General features: G+C 41.2%; 1 protein-coding gene across 2 annotated transcripts in view; it reads right to left on the bottom strand.

Moving 5' to 3' along the window:
* The window catches only part of NDUFAF2 (NADH:ubiquinone oxidoreductase complex assembly factor 2), a 162,509-nt gene that overhangs the window by 33,538 nt on the left and 106,477 nt on the right, over nucleotides 1-22,494 (bottom strand). For both annotated transcript variants that reach the window (XM_040339715.1, XM_040339707.1), the window contains one exon: nucleotides 13,843-13,932. In XM_040339715.1, coding sequence (XP_040195649.1) covers nucleotides 13,843-13,932 — 90 coding nt within the window. The remainder of the gene's footprint in view (nucleotides 1-13,842; nucleotides 13,933-22,494) is intronic.

Here is a 22,494-nt window from a genome sequence, read left to right as displayed (position 1 = left end):
TTAGGGAACGACGATCAGTAACGTCACACGCACAGCCATGACCCCCCACAGTAAGAACACTCCTTTAGGGCACACTTAACCCCTACAGCGCCCCCTCCTGGTTAACCCCTTCAATGCCAGTGTCATTTTCACAGTAATCAGTGCATTTTTATAGCACTTTTCGCTGTGAAAATGACAATGGTCTCAGAAATTTGTCAAAAGTGTCCGCCATAATGTCGCAGTCACAAAAAAGAAAATCACTAATAACCGCCTTCACTAGAAAAAAAAAAAAAAATTATTAATAAAAATGCCATAAAACTATCCCCTATTTTTTAAATGCTATAACTTTTGCGCAAACCAATCAAACGCTTATTGCGTTTTTTTTTTACCAAAAATATGTAGAAGTATACGTATCGGCCTAAACTGAGGAAAAATAATGTTTTTTTATATATTTTTTGGTGATATTTATTATAGCAAAAAGTAAAAAAATATTGCATTTTTCTCAAAATTGAGTCTATTTTTGCTTAAAGCGCAAGGAATAAAAAACGCATTGGTGATCAAATACCACCAAAAGAAAGCTCTATTTGTGGGGAAAAAAGGACAACAATTTTGTTTAGGAGCCATGTCGCACGACCGCGCAATTGTCCGTTAAAGCGACGCAGTGCTGAATCGCAAAAAGGGGCCAGGTCCTTTACCTGCATAATGGTCCTTTACCTGCATATTGGTCCGGGTCTTAAGTGGTTAACTGACCTACCATGTAAACATGGCATTGCCCATAAAGGAAAGATGTTAATTAAATACAGGCACCTCAGTGCAAGCCTGGGATTACTAACAGGTTACTGGTTTTAACATGAAAAGCAAATATATGTATAATTTGACAGTGAAAAAAACGCTACCTACAGGACTCGTGGTTAGACGTGCTTTATAATCTTGCGCAAGTATATGTCCAATTTATATTGCATTCATTTAGCGTGTGACCTTGTGTGAACTAGGATTTTGGAATACTTACTTTGTTAGCTAATCAAAATTCTTTAAAATGGGCAAGTATAGTCTGGCAAAACGGTTTCACTGCATAAGGAGGTCCTTTTATTTAAGAATAATATGATTTTAAGTGATTTTTACTGAAGTGTGAATTTCAGTGACAAATCCAATGCTTAGAATTATGAATATACGATGGCAGTTCAGTCATTACAAAAATGTCCGAGGCCGAACTCGTACGAGTAGTAGTGTCAACAGTTGATAAACCTCACAAACTATATCAGATGTCACCCACTACCTTAGACCATGGAAACTTTCACATAGAATTTTGTAAATGATACAAGATCATTTTTAATACAGAAGCAATGTTTACTTCACTAAATTGTATTCTTAAAATCCTCAAAGCAGAGACTTCATAAATAATAAATGTCAAACAGAAAGCCAAATGTTGTCACAAAGCCAAGTCTGCTTTCCACAAAGGAGAAGGAGCTCTGTGAAAATGTAATACATGTGTACTTGCAGACCAGAAAACCACATAGGGTACAAAAAGAAGGCAAATGCTACATACTGTATATACACACTTAAACACCGTACTAAAGCAATACAGTATTTCTGGTATGTATAAATAGAAATGACCACACTAGAGTAAATATACTAACCATTTTCACTGCCAGACTTTTTTTTTTTTAAACATGTTTTTGTACACGATAAAATATGCATTTTAGCCAGAATACCACCAAAATATTATAGATTTTCTGAAAGCAGAGACCCTGAAGAATACAATCTTGCCAGCTGCATTTTTTTATTTCTACTGTTTATTAAACCTATATTTTTTATTTTAACATACACGCCAATTCATTTTAGGCCACAATACCCATTTTTTGGTATAAATATAGTTTAGGTTGAGGCGAGTAAATGGATTCCAAATAAATTCAAAATTGTCGATAGATGATGCTTTAAAAAAACCTTTAACCACTTCCTTACTGGGCACATATACCCCTTCCTGACCAGGTGAAATTTCAGCTTGTGGCACTGCGTCACTTTAACTGACAATTGCGCGGTCGTGCGACGTGGCTCCCAAACAAAATTGACGTCCTTTTTTCCCCCACAAATAGAGCTTTCTTTTGGTGGTATTTGATCGCCTCTGCGGTTTTTATTTTTTGCGCTATAAACAAAAATAGAGCGACAATTTTGAAAAAAAATAGACCAAAAAATAGCCCAATTTTTTTTAAAAAAACTTTTTTTTTCTCAGTCTAGGCGATACGTATTCTTCTACAAATTTTTGGGAAAAAAAAATAAATAAAAAAAAAATCGCAAGAAGCGTCTGGTTTGCGCAAAAGTTATTGCGTTTACAAAATAGGGGACAGAATTATTATTATTTTTTTTTTTTTACTACTAATGGCGGCGATAAGCATTTTTTTCGTGACTGCGACATTATGGCGAACACATCGGACACTTTTGACACATTTTCGTCACCATTCACATTTATACAGTGATCAGTGCTATAAATATGCACTAATTACTGTATAAATGTGACTGGCATTGAAGGGGTTAACACTAGGGGGTGAGGAAGGGGTTAAATGTGTACCCTAAATTGTGTTCTAACTGTAGGTGGAGGGGGGGGTGACAGGGGGAGGTGACCGATCTGTGTCCCTATGTACAAGGGACACAGATCGGTCTCCTCTCTCCCCTGACAGGACATGGATCTCTGTGTTTACACACAGAGCTCCACGTCTTGTCCCTGTAGCCGCCGATCCCGTATGTTAACCACTTAAGACCCAGACCTTTAGGCAGCTAAAGGACCCAGCCAGTTTTTGCGATTCGGCACTGCGTCGCTTTAACTGACAATTGCGCGGTTGTGCGACGTGGCTCCCAAACAAACTTGGCGTCCTTTTTTTCCCACAAATAGAGCTTTCTTTTGGTGGTATTTGATCACCTCTACGGTTTTTATGTTTTGCGCTATAAACAAAATTAGAGCGACAATTTTGAAAAAAATGCAATATTTTTTTACTTTTTGCTATAATAAATATCCCCCAAAAATATATATAAAAAAAATGTTGTTCCTCAGTTTAGGCCGATACGTATTCTACCTATTTTTGGTATAAAAAAAAAAAAAAAAAAATCGCAATAAGCGTTTATCGGTTGGTTTGCGCAAAATTTATAGCGTTTACAAAATAGGGGATAGTTTTATTGCATTTTTTAAAAAATTTTTTTTTTACTACTAATGGCGGCGATCCGCGATTTTTTTTGTGATTGCGACATTATGGCGGACACTTCTGACACATTTTTGGGACCATTGTCATTTGCACAGCAAAAAATGCATTTAAAAAAATCAGAGGGACCCAAGCAAACCTTTCCATGGCATTCATGAACAGAGGAAATTATTACTTGCTGGATAATTGACCAGACATGAAAACATCACCATTTACCTTTGCACAATAGGATATATTCATGTCTTTTCACACACAAAAAGAGCAAGTCATTGATCAGTTACAACACTGGTGGGCAGCTTAAAGGCAGCAAAATGTCAAACAATAAAATTAACTCTCCGGTTAATGTGGAGCAACACTGGAACAGATTTTATATAGAGAAAGGTAAGAGGAAAGTTCAAGATGTGTTCCTGATAGCATAACCTTTCCAACAAAGAGCAACTGTGCCATAAACTGCCATTAGAAAGGCCACTGCTTATGAGTCAAAATGAATCTAGTAGTTTGTCAACTTGATTAATGACAATTTCATATCCATTACTCCAAATCTACCTCATCTACTCCTTGTAAAACAGTTTAATACAAATTGTTAACTTTTTCAAAAAGGTCAGAGTTGCATTAATAAGCTTAACTTACCGCAATATAATTTAATCCTTTTATTTCCAATTACAGATCATCTCTGACATATTTTGAAAAAAATATTTTTTTCTTGCATTGTAAAAACACAAAACAAATCCAGATCAGTTACATGTGGTTTGTCCATGCCCATAACAGGTCAGTGACCAGATCTGAATCTGTAGCTCTACTTCCACTTTGTATATTGGCACTAAATTGACGTAACCTCATGAGGACCTTGGGTGTGCCATGTACGCCAAAAAAAAAAAACATTAGTGAAAAACACAGGGCATATATAGCATTCCCTTGTTCCTCCCCCCACTTTAGCCAGTTCAACTCGATTTGTATTACAGTGGCGCTTTTGAATGGGGTTTGTAAACACCGTACAAAAGCATTATGCAGATATACAAGGTAACACTTATGGGGTGACCTTTGATCTATATATACGTCAAATAAAGCAACCCTACCAGTAAAAACTATTTGTAAATAAAATTTGTTTCTATTACATAGTTGGATTGGGAAAAAAATAAGACACAAGTCCAACCAATAGAGACAAATAAATACATAGAAAACCTTTATATACAGAATCCTATATCCATAGTTGATCTAGACCAGTGGTTCTCAACCTGGGGGTCGAATGAAGATTTCCCAGGGGTCACCAAATTCTGGGCTGTTCCTGGAGCCCATGGCTGCTCACTCAGTCTCTTCGCAGCTGCCCATTCAGTTCATAGCATGGCTGGGGGGAAGAGACTAGAGGTCAGCTGACTGGTGAGGAATGTGAAGTGGGAGGGGCTGGAGGAGACCCTATCTCCTGATTTCTGCATTGGTGTCACTGCTACGAGACACCACGAAGTAGGAGAGACAGTGAAACCAGAGACACTAAGTAACACTACCTGTGATCATAGTTGCCATTAAAAGTCCCCATTACAGTTCACAGATCAACAGATGACCTTGATCAAGAGTTGGCTGATCAGAACTCCCCCTAACACTGCCACTGATGCCAACAACCCCCCCTCCCAGCACTGCCACTCACCCCCCCCCCCCCCCGCAGCACTGTCACTCATCCCAACTCCCCGTCAGCACCACCAGTATTCCTATTTCCTACAGAGGGGGAGACACAAAGAAAAGGGGGGAGGAAGAAGAAGAGAAAGAACAAGAAAAACAGCTAGAGAGATGGATAGGGGGAAAAAAATAGCATAGAGAGAAAAAAAAGAAAGAAAGGAGAACAAAGATAAAGAGTGGTACATCCTAAAATGTACCATAAGGCATAAGGGGTTTTAATACTGTATGAGTGGAAGGGACTCAGGGAGTGGTAAATTTCCATGGGTTAGGGGCACAAAATACTTGGCTTGCCTTGGATGCTCACAAACCACACTACGAAAATAATTTTACCGTTAGGGGTCCCCCACAACTTGAGAAATTTTATCAAGGGGTCACGGCACTACAAGGGTTGAGAACCACTGATCTAGAGGAAGGCAAGAAAACCCTATAAAAAAAAAGTCCAAACTAAACTCTTTCCTAATTCACCGGAAGGCAAATCAGATGTTCCCTGGATCTGAATTAACCACATTAACCCTTAGTTAAAGAGGTTGTAAAGTCAGAAGGGTTTCATTAAGATAAAAAGCCTTCTGTGTGCAGCAGCCCCACTCAGCTCCCTTAATACTTACCTGAAATCCCTCTGTCCAGCGATTTCCTTGAGTGGCTCAGGTGCCCCTATAGCAAGCTGCTTGCTTTGGGGGCACTCGACGGAAGTGTCACAGAAGAGCTACCCGAGAAGAGGAGGATCGGGGCTGTTCTGTGCAAATCCACTGCAACAGAGCAGGCAAGTATAACATGTTTATTATTTAGGAGAAAAAGCCAAGACTTTGCAATCTCTAACTGTAATTGCGCCTAATAAACTCCTTCCCAATAATTTTTTTTTTTTGCAGTGTTATTATTTCGATTGTTTATCCATTCATATTTAAAAAATATATATTTTGATCATTACTTGATCAGTGTAATTTTATGTATTGCATTTTTTTTTTTTTTTTATTATTTTCTAATAGCTTTCCAATGAGTTGTACCAGAATCATAGTTTTTAGTGTTATAATGAGCTGGACAAATTATAGAATAAAACATATACATTTTATCTACAGTAACTTTAGTTTTAAAACCAACTCTGGTCAAACTAATTTTGTTATGTCTTTTTGTCTACAGATTTTACAGAAACATTTTTGTTTTGCATAACAGTATCAGAAAAAGAAAGCCTTGTTTGCTCCCCTTCCCCCCAAAAAGAACACGCATTGCTTTATCATCTTAAAAACATCTTATATTCCTATCAACTTTTTCCGGTTCTCGGGAGGAATGGCAGGTGGAGCTGTGGGCAGAATCGCGTGCTATTTCTTTTTGCAGAGGGCTTCAATTTGCACAGGCTCGACAAAATGGGACAATAGAAGATTAGAAAAACATTGCCTGGTCTGATGAGTCTCAATTTCAGCTGCGACATTCAGACGGTAGGGTCACAATTTGGCATAACAACATGAAAGCATTAACAGAATAAAATTATACCAGCGCAAAAAAATTGTTAAAATAAAAACAGCTGCTGAACACTCAAGGCAAATTTACAAAAAAAAATCCCAGGCAATAGTAGTACAGAGGAATAGTGCAGCACTAAATATCACAATTAAAACATCTCCTCTTCCAATAAATCAATACATGAAAGATATAGTTATTGGAAAAGAAAAATAATAAATAGTTCATATATAAATTAGGATTTCAAAAAGTTACAATGTGCATCAATGAAGACTGAAAAATCGATGCCAGAAGTGTGACTTCCACCATAAGACACTCTTTGTCGCTCACCCCAATGATAGGACCCCTGAGTCAACAAAGGGTCAAAAAGGCTTTCCCTTACGGGCAAAATCTTGGAGAGTAGTGATAAACCTTTTCAGAGCAAAAAAGCACATGGATCACCCCCATCAGCTCATATACAGGGGATCACAGCAGAAGATCATCAGTGTCCCAATATCCCCCGCGGCCGTCTCTTCATGCCGACTCCATGTGTTTTTATGTGACAGAACGCTTTTTTGCTGGCACTTAATGGAATTGCCTTGCATTTAAGTGTGGTTCTTCTTTTTTATAATATTAAATACATGCCAGCAGAGAGCACTAGATATTTCCTGTTTTATCTGATGTGGTGATCCATGTGCTTTTCACTCTGAATAGGTTTATCACTACTCTCTAGGATTTTGCCCCTTTGTTGACTCAGGGGTCCTATCATTGAGGTGAGTGGCAAAGAGTGTCTTATGGTGGAGGTCACACTTCTGCCACCAATTTTCAGTCTTCATTGATGCACATTGTCACTTTCTGGAATCCGGATTTCTATATGAACTTTTTATTTGTTTTTCCTTCCCAATAACTATATCTTTCATGTATTGATTTATTGGATGAGGAGATGTATTAACATGAAAGCATGGGTCCATCCTGCCTTGTATCAACGGTTCATGCTGGTGGTGGTGCAATGGTGTGGGGGATATTTTCTAGGCATACCTTGGGCCCCTTAGTACCAATTGAGCATTGTTTAAACGCCACGGTCTACCTCAGTATCGTTGCTGACCATGTCAATCCCTTTATGACTACAGTTTACCCATTTTCTGATGGTTTCTTTCAATAGGATAATGCAACATGTCACAAAGCTCAAATCATCTCACCACTGGTTTCTTGAACATGAGGTCACTGTACTCCAATGGCCTTCTCAGTCACCAATTCTCTATCCAATAGAAGAACTTTGGGATGTGGTGGACCAAAATCCCTGAGGAATGTTTCCAACACCTTGTTGAATCTATGGCACAAATAATTAAGGCTGTCTGAAGACAAAAGTGGGTCCAACCCAGTACCAGCAAGGTGTACCTAATAAAGTGACTAGTGAGTGTATAAGCCCCGTTTGGCTTGCTCAAGAATAGGGAAAAGCTTTTTAGGAATAGCCCTTTTTTGTGGAAGGATATGTTGAGGATGCAGCACTGGGGGTATCTATCCAAAGACTGAAACACACTACTTCAACCAATGAGTACACAGTAGTTAGCATGGAGGGGAGAAACCAAAAAAGTATCTTCCAGACATTCTGGCAGTGTAAAATCGTCCACAGCCTCCACTAAAAAGTCAGTGTTCCTCGTGCCTTCTGCAAATAGAAATGTACTTGGCAGGTCAGGTTTTAACTAGATATAAATAGGGAGGTAAATGAGGTAGAAGCGCATTTAGTGTTGCATGATTTGTAAGGTTGAAAAAAAAAAAAAAAGACATCCAGTTCAACCCAAAAGGGTTAGTACCCGCCATTTCCAGAAGTGGCAATAGCCTTTGGAATAAATTAGACATAGTGGCAGAGAATTATGCTGTAGGCAGACAGGCTGCATGTTGTGGGTCTGTGAGGGTGCTCAAGTTAGGGGGCTGGAGCCTGTCGACATAAGGCCTTGATTGATTGATTGAATGGATTTATAGTGCGCCAAATACTGGCCCGTCAGGGCAGTGTCTAAGTGCAAGAAGCATAACTGGAGATAGATAAATCAACATGGGGAGTGAAGGAAATAGAAAAGAAAGAAAAGAGAAGAGCAAGAAAGACTGAGAAACAGATCAACAGAAAACGCCAGGGAGAACTAACATACCTCGGCATATCGCGTTATCAAGGAATTCAGATATTGCGGGCCCATCCCATGATAAGCACGATAGGAGAGACAAAGAGCCTTAAACTCAACGCAATCTACCACAGTGAGCCAGTGCAGTGATCGCAGGGTAGGGGTAATAAATATGCTCCCGCCTGTTTAGGCCGGTGATTAGTCTGGCGGCCTGGTTCTGTACGAGCTGAATTTTCTTCAGCCACTTTAAAGGCATGCCCAGATACACAATGTTGTTGAAGTCAATCCGGGAGTTGACGAGAGATTGAACCAGAACTTTCCGCTGATACAGATTTTTGACCTTTCTCAGACACCTGATGTAATACAGTGCGTTGCGGATACATTGATTGACTTGGGGTATCCAATTCAAATTACAGTCAAAAATTGTCCCCAGGATACGGACTTGATTCACTGGAACAGGACACGACCCAAGGCTCGTGGGCCAATTCCCCAAAAAGACAGCTGGATCAATACGTCTGGAAATGAGAATTTCTGTCTTTTTAGCATTTAGACTGAGGGAATTGTGATCCATCCACTGTTTGATGTCTAATAGACAGGAAGCGAGCTGCAGACCAGGAGCAGGGTCGGATAGGCTGTCAACGACCAACTGGACATCGTCTGCGTACAGCCGGTTAAACACTGCATGGGTGTCCAGCAGACTCGCAAGCAGCCGGAGATGCACATTAAATAGCCATGGCGACAGGGCCGAGCCCTGAGGCACCCCACAACTCAGGGTGCTGATGGCAGATAGGAAAGGACCAGTTTTGACCTGAAAGGTCCTGTGAGTGAGGAAGTATGAAAGCCAATGTTGCTGCCGAACAAAGGAACTGCTATTGACCTGAGGGGTACTTGAAGTTTCCTCAGAGCCTACTGTTTGAGCTATAAGTTCCCAGTGTTTTTGGCCCGAAACAGACATCAATTTAAACAGGCAAAAAAATGAGTGAAAAATTAGCAAAAAGTGTGCTCATCGCATATTTTTTTCACTAGGAAATAGGTTTCCATTGCCTAAAACAAAATAAAAAAAGGAACGCTCAAGCAAAGACACTAAAGCCACAACAGTAAACTCAGTCTGTATAGGCAGTAAAGCATGCTTGCTATACTCACTGTGGAACCTAAGGGGTAAAAAGGCAGTTTGATCCTGTCTTCTCTGATCCTCCCCTTCCTCCATTGTCCCCAATTTATCTCCTGTTAGTAAAGGGCCTTGGGGAGTAGCTTCACATGCTCAGTTTGGTATGTATTGCTAGAGAGTTTTTTCTTCTTGGGAGGGTGCATGGGATCAGCACAGGGCCACTGACCAGAGGGTCAGGGGTCATGCAACCTCATAGGACGAATCAGGGGAGAATGAAAACTCCTCCTACCAGCTTTAACCAGTCATTGATAATAGTCACAAAACGTCTATGTACTATATACTTCTAATTGCATTTCCATGTTCTGTGTACTGTGAGAGAACATATATAGTGAATGCAGGGTCCTGGGTGGAGTAACACTTTAAGTGTGATTGCAGCCTTATGTGTAGTTCACCCCATAACCTGGGAGGTATATAATGTGATATCTACTACATATCCCGGAAATAATCCTAGGAACAGGTGTGTAAAGTTGCAGGGAAACCCTGTCTTACCTTACTCATGTTGCTGCTCTCATCCAGGGCCCAGGCTATGCCAATATTGGTGGGCATACCCCTGAATGGGTCTTCAGGGTCAGAATGTCAAAGGGATGGACCACAGCAGTGGACCTATATAGCACCTTGTGGATAATTCACTTCTTGCACCATTTACCATTTACCAAGGTGAGCGCCAAAGACGAGATCCACCGACTGAAGCAAACATTACAGGCACTGGATCAAGTAAGCCTATATTGGATTGACAAACCAATTCTTTGCATTCCTATTACAATGCTGGCATTATAAACAGTTAATGCTGTAATCATAGATCTCCTTTAACTGAATCTACACTACACACTTACACTATTGACATATATCCATCATGAATGCTCTCCTGTGTTGGTTGATATAGTTGAGCGTACCGCCACAGTTCCCGGAAATTATGTCCCCGGGTGACTCACAGCCCCCAATACCACACCATCAACACACATAGATGCCTTGTAAGTAACACGCTACAGGGGGGTTCTTACAGCTATTCCCTTGCTTTTATTAATCAACCATGTTAGATCATTTAGAAATTCATATACTTATATATATTCTATATATATTTATTTATTATAGATTTGTATCACGTGCCTGCTCCTGAAGAGTGGCTATAAAGCCATGTAACGTGTCAAGCTATACTGTAGATGCCATGTCCCAGATCAAATGTGTAGTTTGTGTAGTGTAGTTTTAGAATTACCCATGAAAGTTTTTATTGTTGGGGTTTCCCTCTACATCTGATCGTTCGCAAGGGGAGACTCACTTATTTTTCCAGTTGCGGGGGGTGCTCTGATACTAGGTCTCACTTACGCCTAAGGCGCATTCGTTTTCTGTGACTCTTGTCTACCAGTCTTTGCTCTATTCTTCCTCCCCTTCTTTCCACTCCTTCCCTGCCCCCCCCTACGCCCCCCCATTTGCTGCTATGGCCACAGGCAAGCCGGAGCCGATCTATCTTGTTTCTATCAATGTAGAAAATCCGGAGAGGCACTAGCTGACCTTACAAACCTGAGAACCCAACTGCAAACACTGGCTCTGGACAGAGCCAAGGCTGTGATTGCAAAATCTAGGTGAACATTCTATGAACACAGCAGCAAGTATGGGAAATTGCTGGCATGCGCTCTTAGAGCCCAGCAAGCACGCTCATTTATCCCTGAACTTCTTAATGACCAACTGTAAAAAAATGACTAACAGACCAAGGTTCACACTACAGAAGAGATAGCCAACCTGGTTCCAGAAGTACTACACTTTGCTTTATAATCTTCCACACCCAGTTTCTCAGAGGGAGATATATCTTCTGAACGTATAGCAATATGGGGCTATCTTCAAAGATCGTGACGTCTTAATCTTACAGAGGAGGATATCACCGAATTGGACAAGCCTATCACGGCAGACAATGGCTCGCATGCAGATGGAAAAGGCCCCAGGCCCAGGTGGCTATTCCCTCCTATACTACAAGACCTTTGGGGACCTTTTGACCCCCCACTTTTTGTCCGCATATAATGCCGCGGGAGAAGGGACGATTTTCCCGGAAGACACACTGCGGGCACACATTACAGTGATCCCGAAAGAGGGCAAGTATCCATTATATTATCAAAATTATAGACCGATCTCTCTTCTAAATGTGGACCTAAAAGATATTCACTAAAATCCTTTCCATACGCCTGATGGACCTGATCCCACAATTGATCCATTTCAACCAGGCTAGGTTTGTCCTTTTGAGAGAAGCCCGGGACAACACTATCAAGGCAATCAATTTAATGCATGCTGCCCAGTCTCGAAAGACCCCGCTACGGCTTCTCTCGACCGACGCAGAGAATGTGTTCGATAGGGTGAGTTGGTCCTTCTTGGTTGGGACTCTCCAATGCATAGGCCTGGGGGAACGGATGATGAGTTGGATCCAATCGATTTACTCCTGTCCTTCGCGCCAAAACAAGGTAAATGGCCATCTATCTGCGTCGTTCCGGATAGTGAATGGGACAAGACAGGACTGCCCCCTGTCTCCACTGATCTTCATCTTGACCCTTGAGCCCTTACTCTGCTTCGTCAGGAACAACCCAAATATTTTTTTATTCGCTCTCACTTCCTCTACTTCCCTGGCCATTTTTGTTTCTTCATTGTACTCCGCTAGTAGTAGAGACCCCTTGGATCATCTCTACATTATTTTTCTATCTTTCATTTATGAATTTGGAGACAGCCATGGAAAATTTCATGCAGGCTGCAGAGACTCCCTAGACCCAGAAGACCAGGGACGTTTTCCCAGAGATTGTGGTTCACTTACTAATTTAAAGTAGTGTTTATATCCTTGAGCTTGTATTTAGACGGTCTCTTTGTATGCACACCAATGTGATCCACATGTCTTACACAAGGAATAAAAAAAGAGGATTTTTGATACCAAGAAGAGAATTTTGACAGGCAGCAGTTCATAAACAATGAGAGGTCTCTCTGCTGAGTTTGCCAGTGTGAAGATTAATGTAACAGCATAAAACAAAATACAGCCTAGTATAACCATAATAATTAGCAGCAGTGCTAAAGCAGAAAACAGCATCAAAGCATTCCCTGCCCTATGCAGAATTTCCACAACTAATTACTCTGCAATGGCAGAAAGAATTCAAAATGTAAAAAATAATTCCAGAAGTGTCTTAGTTGGCTCTGCAGCACTGTGATATTACTTCATATGTGACAGATTCACTTTATGCAGCGCCGTTTGTGCCTGAACACAGCTTACAAAGATAACTGGACATTCCATACCTATCGAGCCCCAGCATTCTTTCATCTGTACTTATTTGCATTTTGATTAGTATGCATGAGATTTCCATTGAACTTTTATACTCCTACTGGCACATAATACACTTTAATGAGCATAAAAGTGAGCATGCAAATTAGAACTGCCATTAATCACTAAATGCTACGGGAAATCGGGAGGCTAGAACAAGCAGGCAATAAAATGCAGAAAGAGGCATGCTCTTTCTAAATCTCCATAGGCCCTGGCAATGACGGATAGGCTTTCATGAGCGCTGCTGACACAAGGAAGAAGTAAATAAAATATTCTATCAGCATAGACAATAGGTGACCATTCAGCATGAAAATTGTAGAATAGTAATTTGCAGAGGAAGAGCAATATGGAAGACGGGGGGGGGGGGGGGGGGGGGGGTTGCGGGGGGGACAGTGGTGATTAGATATTCAAATGCTGGCAACAAACCATAATTCTCTTTCTAGAGTTACTAATGTGACATTTAGGTACAAATTTGTCCTAAATTAAGCAACCTGCTAATACAAATCAAGCTTTCAGATATACTGTATGAGAGATATAATCAAATAAAATACATTTTGATTAATACATTTTTTATTTCTAAATCTGTATGTATATTTTTTAATTATACAAATTCAATGTACACCAGAGCTGCAAAAAAAAAAAAAAAAAAAAAAGCTCAAAACCCTTCCTTTGACAACTATATACATATATATATATTTTTTTTTTTTTATCAATAGCATTTATTTGATTTGATGTTTCTCATACAGTATTTGTATTAGCTTGATTTGTATTATCAGGTTGCTTAATTTAGGACACATTTGCATGTAAATGATGCATTAGTAACTCTAGAAAGAGAATTATGGTTTGTTAATTTCCTGCATAATATACCTATACATAATAAAACCTGTACTTGAACATAAGTATACATACCCTGAGATCAGGGCAAATACAAATAACATTTTTGTCATCTAGCTTTACAGCCAGACATCTTTCTATAAAACGGTAAGAAAAATAAACAATTACCTTCCCATTCTATTGGCATGTTTCCAAATTCATATTTGTAAGTGTCTTTCTGCACCGGTTCTACTATTCTTCTCTCTCTAACTGCCCGACCTAAAAGAGGAAAAACAGAAGTCTATGTATGTGACATGCAAACAAGTGAGCTATTGTGTTGTACAAGTATGTTAATTCACCAGCCACCTATGATAGACCGGAATATTCTGTAAACTGGCAAAAGGAAAAAATAGGTAGCAAGAACACATAAAAACTGCTACAATTAAATCCCTGAAACACACAGTGGCGCCTTTCTATATAAAGTTTATTTTCACTAAGGGTTGGGCTTTTTCTGAATGCCTATGTGGTACTTATGAAAAGGAAAATGGTCTAAACAAGAGTCCATTATAGGTGTATGGAAGATTTATGATGCATGGTGTTTGAACACACAATTTACCTTTATGGAATCCCAAAGGGCCAAGTTAAGTTAGCAGAAGCTAGGGAGAGTGAAGGCAATTCCGTTTATGGGTTATAGGGGACAATTCTGAAAGTAAAACTGTTGTTTCTTGCAGACTGCAGTCTCTTAACACTACCGAATGAAGCAGCACCTAAAACAAGCAAATACAAGGTAGGCACTTACAAAAATACAGTGCCAAGTGTTGTAATAGTTGGGCTTAGGTGAAAATTACAAAGATGGAACAAGTCCTCTTTATCGCACACAGATTTCCTGATACATTTGAAAATCTCTACGGCTACTTACTTCTCCGTACATCGGAGCAGTCAGGGAAAATATCAAAGCACGTTCCTTGTGAAATACATCTCTAGCAATGAAAAGCCTACCCATGTACCAAAGCTTCTCATTCACTCCCTTGTTATCTCTGACCTTGACTATTGCAACTCCTTTCTCATAGGCCTACCTCTCTCATAGGCTACCTCCACCATGAATGCTGTTGCCAGACTCATCTACCTTACCAACTACTCAGTGTCTGCCACCCCTCTCTGCTAATCCCTCCACTGGATTCAGATTGAACAACAAATTAAATGCAAAATACTAAACAGAATACAAAGCAATACACAACTCCACCCTTGAGCTGCATCGCCAATCGTGTCTCCAAATATCACCCAAACCGTCTTCTCTGCTCTTCAAGAGTTCCTGCTCTAAAGGTCACTTATTTCCTCCTTCCATGCTCGTTTACAGGACTTCTCTAGAGCCTTTCCAATGCTCTGGAACTCTATCTCAGACTGTCTGGCCATCTCCTACTCTGGCTGCCTTTAGGCAATCCCTAAAAACTCATCTCTTCAGGGGAAAGAAAAATCATTCCTCCAACGAACTCGATTTTATAGCTTCCATAAGCTCATCCCCCATAGCTATAACCTCTTGTACCACTTGCCCCACCCTATTAGATTGTAAACTCTTATATAAATCCTATATTATTCTAATAATAATAATAATAATAATATAGGGCTAGACCAGTGGTAGCAATCTAAGCGATGATCTCTACTCATAACAGGGAGTATCCGCTATCTTTTTGGGAGCATGTAGAAAAGCAAATTTTGGCTAAATTATACCCTGCAAAATCCACCTTTTGGCTTAGTCACCCTGAAAAACAGTAGCGCGTGTGATGGTACTTAGACACTTTTAATCCAACTGTTACTTAGCATGAAATAAGGCACAGCAAGTCAGTAATGGGGAAAACCCATCAGCTGCAGGGAGCCTAAAGGCCGTCCGATTACCTTTTCAGGGGCACAGCTTCCACAGAATACAGTGGGACCTCTTTAATGTAAACTTAAAGCGGAGGTCCACTGACGGTTGTTTTTTTTTTTTAGAAACAGTAACACAATCACACATTGACAATGCCACACTCACTGTTTTGGAGAATTAGCTTGCCCGCTGTTGGGTTTCATTGCAAAGAAGAAGTTAGATAAAATGTGCACGCCCCTTTTCATCTTGCTTGTGGGCATTTGAAGCCCACAAGCATTTTACACACAGATCCATGTTCCTGCCATGATTGCGGGCAATCGTGGGTGCCCGGTGGACATCGCGGCCGCCGGGCACGCGCACCGGGTCCCAAGCAATGTGGCGTGCGCGTGCCCCCTAGCCGCCCGGGACGTCATATGACGTCCACCTGGAGGGAGGGAGGGTTCCGGCCGACGTCATTTCGTTCACAATGACTCGGTGGGGGAAGGGTTAATGGGAATTTTGTTTGGTCAATATTTGATTGTATTAAATTGTATTTTCATCTAATGAGCAGGGCCCTTTGATTCCTCCTGTATTTAATTGTATTGTAACTCTGTCTGCCCTCCTGCTTTAAAGCACTGTGTAAACTGTTAGCACCATATAAATCCTGTATTATAACAATAATATTATTATTATTAAAGCTGAAGTTTAATCCAGAAAAACAGTGCCTTGAAAAGGTATTCATATCCCTTGAAATTTCCCCCATTTTGTCATGTTACAACCAAAAACGTAAATGTATTTGTATTGATCTATCACATAAAATCCCAATAAAAGTGGCACATAATTATGTGAAAAGTGTGGCGTGGATTCGTATTCAGCCCCCCTTACTCCTAACTAAAATGTAGTGGAACCAATTGCCTTCAGAAGTCACCTAATTAACAGAGTCCACCTATGAATAATTTAATCTCAGTATAAATACAGCTGTTCTGTGAAGCCCTCAGGTTTTTTAGCGAATCTTTGTGAACAAACAGCATCATGAAGGCCAAGGAACACACCAGACAGGTTGTGGCCATATTGAAGAAAAGGTCCCCCAAGGCAATATTTTCTGAAATACTGCCTGTACCTCGAGCCACACCACAGAGACAGTAAGAGCTTATGGTACTTAACAAGTGGCTGAGAAACTGGTGCAGGGAGGAGGGGTTTGGCTTCATGGCGAACTGGGCTGACTTTTCAGGCCTTTACCATCTTTATAGTAGTGACGGATTGCACTTAAATGGGAGGGGTGCAGCTTTCTTGGGATTGAAGATGGCCAAAATGTTGGAAGTAAATTTAAACTAGGTGATTAAAAGAGGACGATATGCTAGTGAATATGAGAGAGAGGATCTTCATTTCAAGCCATCATGACAGGAATCCACTACGTCATCAATCTCTACAACGATTCTTATAAGCAGCTTCTGAGTCACCAACTATCAATTTAGTTGGACAAACAAGAAAATTGGCTGTTCCTAGAAGAAGACTCAACAAAAAGTTTGAACGACCCTCCCAGGGGCCAGGTATGGCTGTGCCAACACAGGTCCCTACAGTGGTGGCAGCTGCCACTCCAGTAAACGCAGGATCTTCCCATCAGCCCTCTATTTCCCTTTCTGCAGCTTCTGAATCACCAACTATCAATGTAGCTGGACAAACAAGACAATTAACTGTTCCTAGAAGAAGACTAAACAGAAAGCCTGAGGAACCCTCTCAGGGACCAGGTACGGCTGTGCCAACACAGGTCCCTACACTGGTAGCGGCTGCCACTCCAGTAACCGGAGGGTCTTCCCATCAGCCCTCTATTTACCTGTCTGAAGCTTCTGCAGCAGCTTTAAGGTTCGACAATACAATAGTAAGCCCGCCTAATTCAAAGTAGGCATGTAGTGGGCGTGTTGTATGTTAATGATCCACGTAGCAGGCTGTTTACCACCAACATCTCGGACACTTTTTTTTACAGGTGATTGTTTGGGCAATGTATTGTTTGACCCAACCATGAAAGGGGAGCTGGGAGCATCCTGAGTGTCGGACTACAGGGGACCAAGGAAAAATATTGACACTTCCAGTAAGGGGTAAAACGTATCCCTGCATCTGGGCAGATCGTACACAAGGGCAAGACAGGCCGGCAGTGGCTTGGATCTCTCCATTGAGTAACTTGCCTAGTAAACATCAAGTATCTGCCCCTCACTCACTGCCAAGCCAACACTAGTTACATTAGATAACCTGACCCCTGCACTCTTGACACCTACACTTTGTACATTACATTATTTTGACTACTATACTCTGTATATAGGTCCAGGTTTTAAGTCCCTACCACTGTGCAATTTTGTCACACCTACAATTTGCTGTGGTGCACTATGCATGCTGCCTCATTCTTCTCCTAGAGGTATTTTACTGCACTCACAGCAATATCAGGGGAATTTTGCAGTGACACCAATCCTGGAAGTTTATCATTGAAGTCACTGACACCAATGTTGTGGGTGGTTATTCCCATTATCTAAAAATAATTGAGAATGTGAATATATCTGACACTCAAGTTCATACAAAAACTATTTTCGGCACACTAGACTAAAAAGGTTGCCTACCCCGGATGTGCACATTCCCTTAGAAACATTTTCACAAAATGCAAACAATAAAACATAACATTATTAAAGTATAATTCAAGATAATACTGGTTTGACCTCTGGAGCTGAAAAAAGTCAAAAAGGTTTTAATGCTCCAGGAGTTGAATAGACTGTGGAGAACAGTATTTCAGGTTACAGTTTGAAACATTTATTTTTAAAAAGGAGGAGAAAGTGGTAAAATCCATCTCTCAGTACTAAGGCAGCATTTCATTATTTTTTACCTTGGACTTATTTTCTATGCATTATTCATCTCCTCTATCATCCCCTTATCTTCTTTTTCTTTATTCTTCAATCGAATGTATCCTTTTGGCCCCACCAACTCTGATCAATTATGATATTCATTGTTTACAGAACAAAATGGCTACTTAACGCACCCTAACAAGATTGTAACTGCCAATCACGCAGTATGCACCCTTACAGCAGTCTCTAGAGACAAAGCAATGCATGCACAGAAAACATATTTTTAAAATCTTAAACTTCAGCCAGATATATATATAAAAAACAAAAAAAAACACAAACATGAATACAGATGTGTATCATTAATACAACATAAAATGTGTTTTTTGAATGCAAACAGTACCTAAATGTGTTTGATATTAGCCTCTTGTAATCTACTGTACAGCATCACTAGGTGAGGGAGGGGCAACACTGGCAACAAATCAGGCGTGCTGCATGCAAATATGTTGAATAGGAACAGAAGAAAAGAAAAGGAGGGATAACCTCAACCTTAGACTTTTGCTGCTCTTTCACCGTCCAATCAGCTTACTAGGAGTAGGGAGAGAATACCACTGTATCCCTTAAAGCGGTTGTAAACCTCATATGAAATATGAACAAAAGCATATCCTTATACAGTGTGCACTTGTCTCATTTAAGAGCACTAATTGCAGTGGTGGCTGGTCCTGGTGGATATTGGGGGGCATGGGCGTACCCTTTCCAGGTCCGAACTCAAGATACGAGCGGAGCCCTCCAGCAGCCGCGGCTCACCTTGTGCCTGGCGCTGCGGGTTCTTTGTTGACCCAGTATTTTTTCTGGATTTTTGGACTTCGTGCCTCCTTGGCCAGGGTGGGAAGCCAATGGCAAGTGTTGATTTTCTGGTATCGCAGGGTGGGAGGGTTCGGGTGCAGTGCTCTGCACCGAGGACAACATAAAACAGTCCAATTGGGGCCTTTGGCTCTGGTCACATGCTTGTGAGGGGGTAATGGCCCTGGTAGAAACCTGTCAGTTCGGCACTTCTCACAGTGCATGGCCACACACACTGATTGTGCGGGCTGGAGAGAGATGCCCCTGCGCGCCTTGTGGACCGGCCACCATTGACTAAGTTTAATTTCTGTCTGCTGCTTCATTCCTCTGCTATCAGCATGAATCACTTCTGTAACAACTGGCCTTGCCCCCACCTATAACTGGCCTTCACAGCAAGGAGCACATGGAAGGGAAACGCATGCAAAACAAAACCTAAGAAAATTCCCAGCTCAAGTCACCAGCCAGTCTGCTACCAACCAAATTATCCTGTAACCATTTGCGTTAAAAACAGGGGTTTAGTTAGCACACATTTGCAAATACATGCGTAAGCTGCAGAGCTGCTCCAGGGCACCCCAGTATTATCTGTAGTTCTAACTCTTGTACATTTTTGAGAGCCTCCATAATAGAAGCACACACATTCTAATAGATAGAGGACAGGCGAGCTTAGAGGGAGCCCACCCCTCAAAAGGAACAGGGACACACTGGACACCCAGCACATAGCACAATATCAGGAAAGGTGTCCAGTGTGTGCGCTCACCAATATTACATCAGTAACAATCGGCCACTTCCCCCACCTATAATTTGCCTTCACAGCAAGGAGCATATGGAAAGGCAATGTATGCAAAACAAAACCAAATAAAATTCCCAGCTCAACTCACCAGCCAGTCTGCAACCAACCAAATTATACTGTCTAACAGTTTGCCTTCAAAACAGGGGTTTAGACAGGCTAATTTGGTTGGTTGCAGACTGGCTGATGAGTTGAGCTGAGAATTCTCTTTGGTTTTGTTTTACATGACCCACATCTGGCAAGATTTCCTGACACCAAAAGTAAAAAAGTAACAGAGGAGGTACCTCCAGCTGATTGACAGCCTCAACTCTGTTCCTGTGTGCTGTGTTAAAAAGGTGGGTGTCCCTTCCCTCCAATCAGTGAAGATATCCACCAGCACACTACAGATCTTCAGGTTGAGTCAAAACGGTTTTAATACATAAAAAAATTAAACAAAATCCTTTGGACTCAACCTGAAGATCCGTGGTGTGCTGGCAGATATCTTCACTGTGTCCGGTATGATACAGTCTCCAGCTGGTGGTTGCTGCAGAACCAAACATCCTAAAGCTTTTTTCAGGAACGTGTGTGATGGGAATATTGATGGTTACCTCCAATAAGCTCTCAGAGATCTCCTTACTGAGCTCTGTTGAGTGCGATTTCAGCGCTCCACCATTTTTTTTCTGACAGCTCAGACAAGCTTTATAAATTCTGGACTTTGCATGATCTAGAGAAGAGAGGACAGCAGATAGACAGGTACAATTTATGTAGGAGGATTTGTTTCATCTCCTTGTATCACCGGAGGCCAGTCACTTCACTTATATTTAAGGGTTTACAACTACTTTAACTGTAATGCCGCGTACACACGACCGTTATTCGTGTCATTGAAAAACAATACGTTTTTCACGACGTGATTCCTCTCAAGCCTGCCTTGCATACACACGATCGTGATAAAAAATGCTTGAGCAAAGCGCGATGACGTACAACACGTACGACAGAACTATAAAGGGGAAGTTATATTCGAATGGTGACACCCTTTGGGCTGATTATGCAAATTTCCCTTCTTATATCTTGCTTCTTCGTTACAGCCTACACACGACCGTTTTTCACGACGAGAAAGACAAAAAAAAAAAAAAAGAAGAGCAGGTTCTACATTTTTAATGGCCATTTGTCGCGAAAAATGCTCTGGAGCCTACATACGACCGTTTTTCACAACCAATTTTAAAAAATATAATTTTTCTCGTCATAAAAAACGGTCTTGTGTACGCGGCATTACAGACAGGACAATGTAAATTTCACAAACAAATTGAAAAAAAAAAAAAAAAAACTTAAAAACACAAACCCTTTGTCAGGTCAAACAACTCCTTCATATACATTTGATGTGTATATTTGGCCGTTTGCCTGAAACTCAGCTTTAAAGGGGTTGTAAACCTTTGTGTTTTTCCACCTTAATGCATCCTATGCATTAGGGTGAAAAAACACCTTGCATGGTCCAGCACCCCAGCCCCCCCATTTTACATACCTGAGCCCCAAACTTCCGTGGGCATGATCCCGCATCACTCTCTCCATGGCATCTCGGCTCTTCATTGGATAGACTGATAGCAGCACAGCCATTGGCTCCCGCTGTTGTCAATCAAATCCAGTGACGCGGCTGCCGGGGGGGGGGGGGGAGAGTCATACATTCTGTAGCTATGGACGCAGAGTGGATGACACGGGAGTGCGCCTGCACGGTAACCCCCTCTGAGGGAGCTTCCCAGAGGGGGTTATCTATTGCGTGGAGGAGTCGCGAGAGCCGCCGTGGGACCCCAGAACAGGTGGATAGGGGGACACTCTGTGCAAAACAAACTGCACAGTGGAGGTAAGCATGACATGTTTGATATTTAAAAAAATAAAAATAAATTTTACAACCACTTTAAAGTGGAGGTTCACCTGGAAATGTTAATTTTTAACCTTAGATTAATGCTCATTTTGTCAAGGGGAATCGGGTAGTTTTTTTAAAATCTAATCAGTACTTACCGTTTTAGAGAGCGATCTTCTCCGCCGCTTTCGGGTATGGGCTGCGGGACTGGGCGTTCCTATTTGATCGACAGTCTTCCGACGGTCGCATACATCGCGTCACGATTTTCCGAACGTAGCCGAACGTATAGTAGCCGACGTTCGGCTTCTTTCGGCTACTCGTGACGCGATGTATGCGACCGTCGGAAGCCTGTCGGAAGACTGTCAATCAAATAGGAACGCCCAGTCCCGTAGACCATACCCGGAAGTGGCGGAGAAGATCGCTCTCTAAAACGGTAAGTACTGCTTAGTTTTTAAAAAAACTACCCGATTCCCCTTGACAAAACGAGCATGAATCTAATATTAAAAAAAAAATTTCGGGTGAACACCCGCTTTAATACATAATACTACAGTAATGCCTGGTACACACAATGAGATTATGAATTGGAAGGGATGTTGTAGTGTATTTATATTGTATTTTTGAACGACAACTGTACTGATTAAAACAAAAATCGTATTATCTGGTATTGTACGAGAAAAAATTTTGTACTTGTCCCATCGGATAATCGGTCGTG

Source organism: Rana temporaria, chromosome 1 (genome assembly GCF_905171775.1).
Source record: "Rana temporaria chromosome 1, aRanTem1.1, whole genome shotgun sequence".
Taxonomy (NCBI): Eukaryota; Metazoa; Chordata; class Amphibia; order Anura; family Ranidae; genus Rana; species Rana temporaria.
This window is presented reverse-complemented; position numbering and strand designations above follow the sequence as displayed.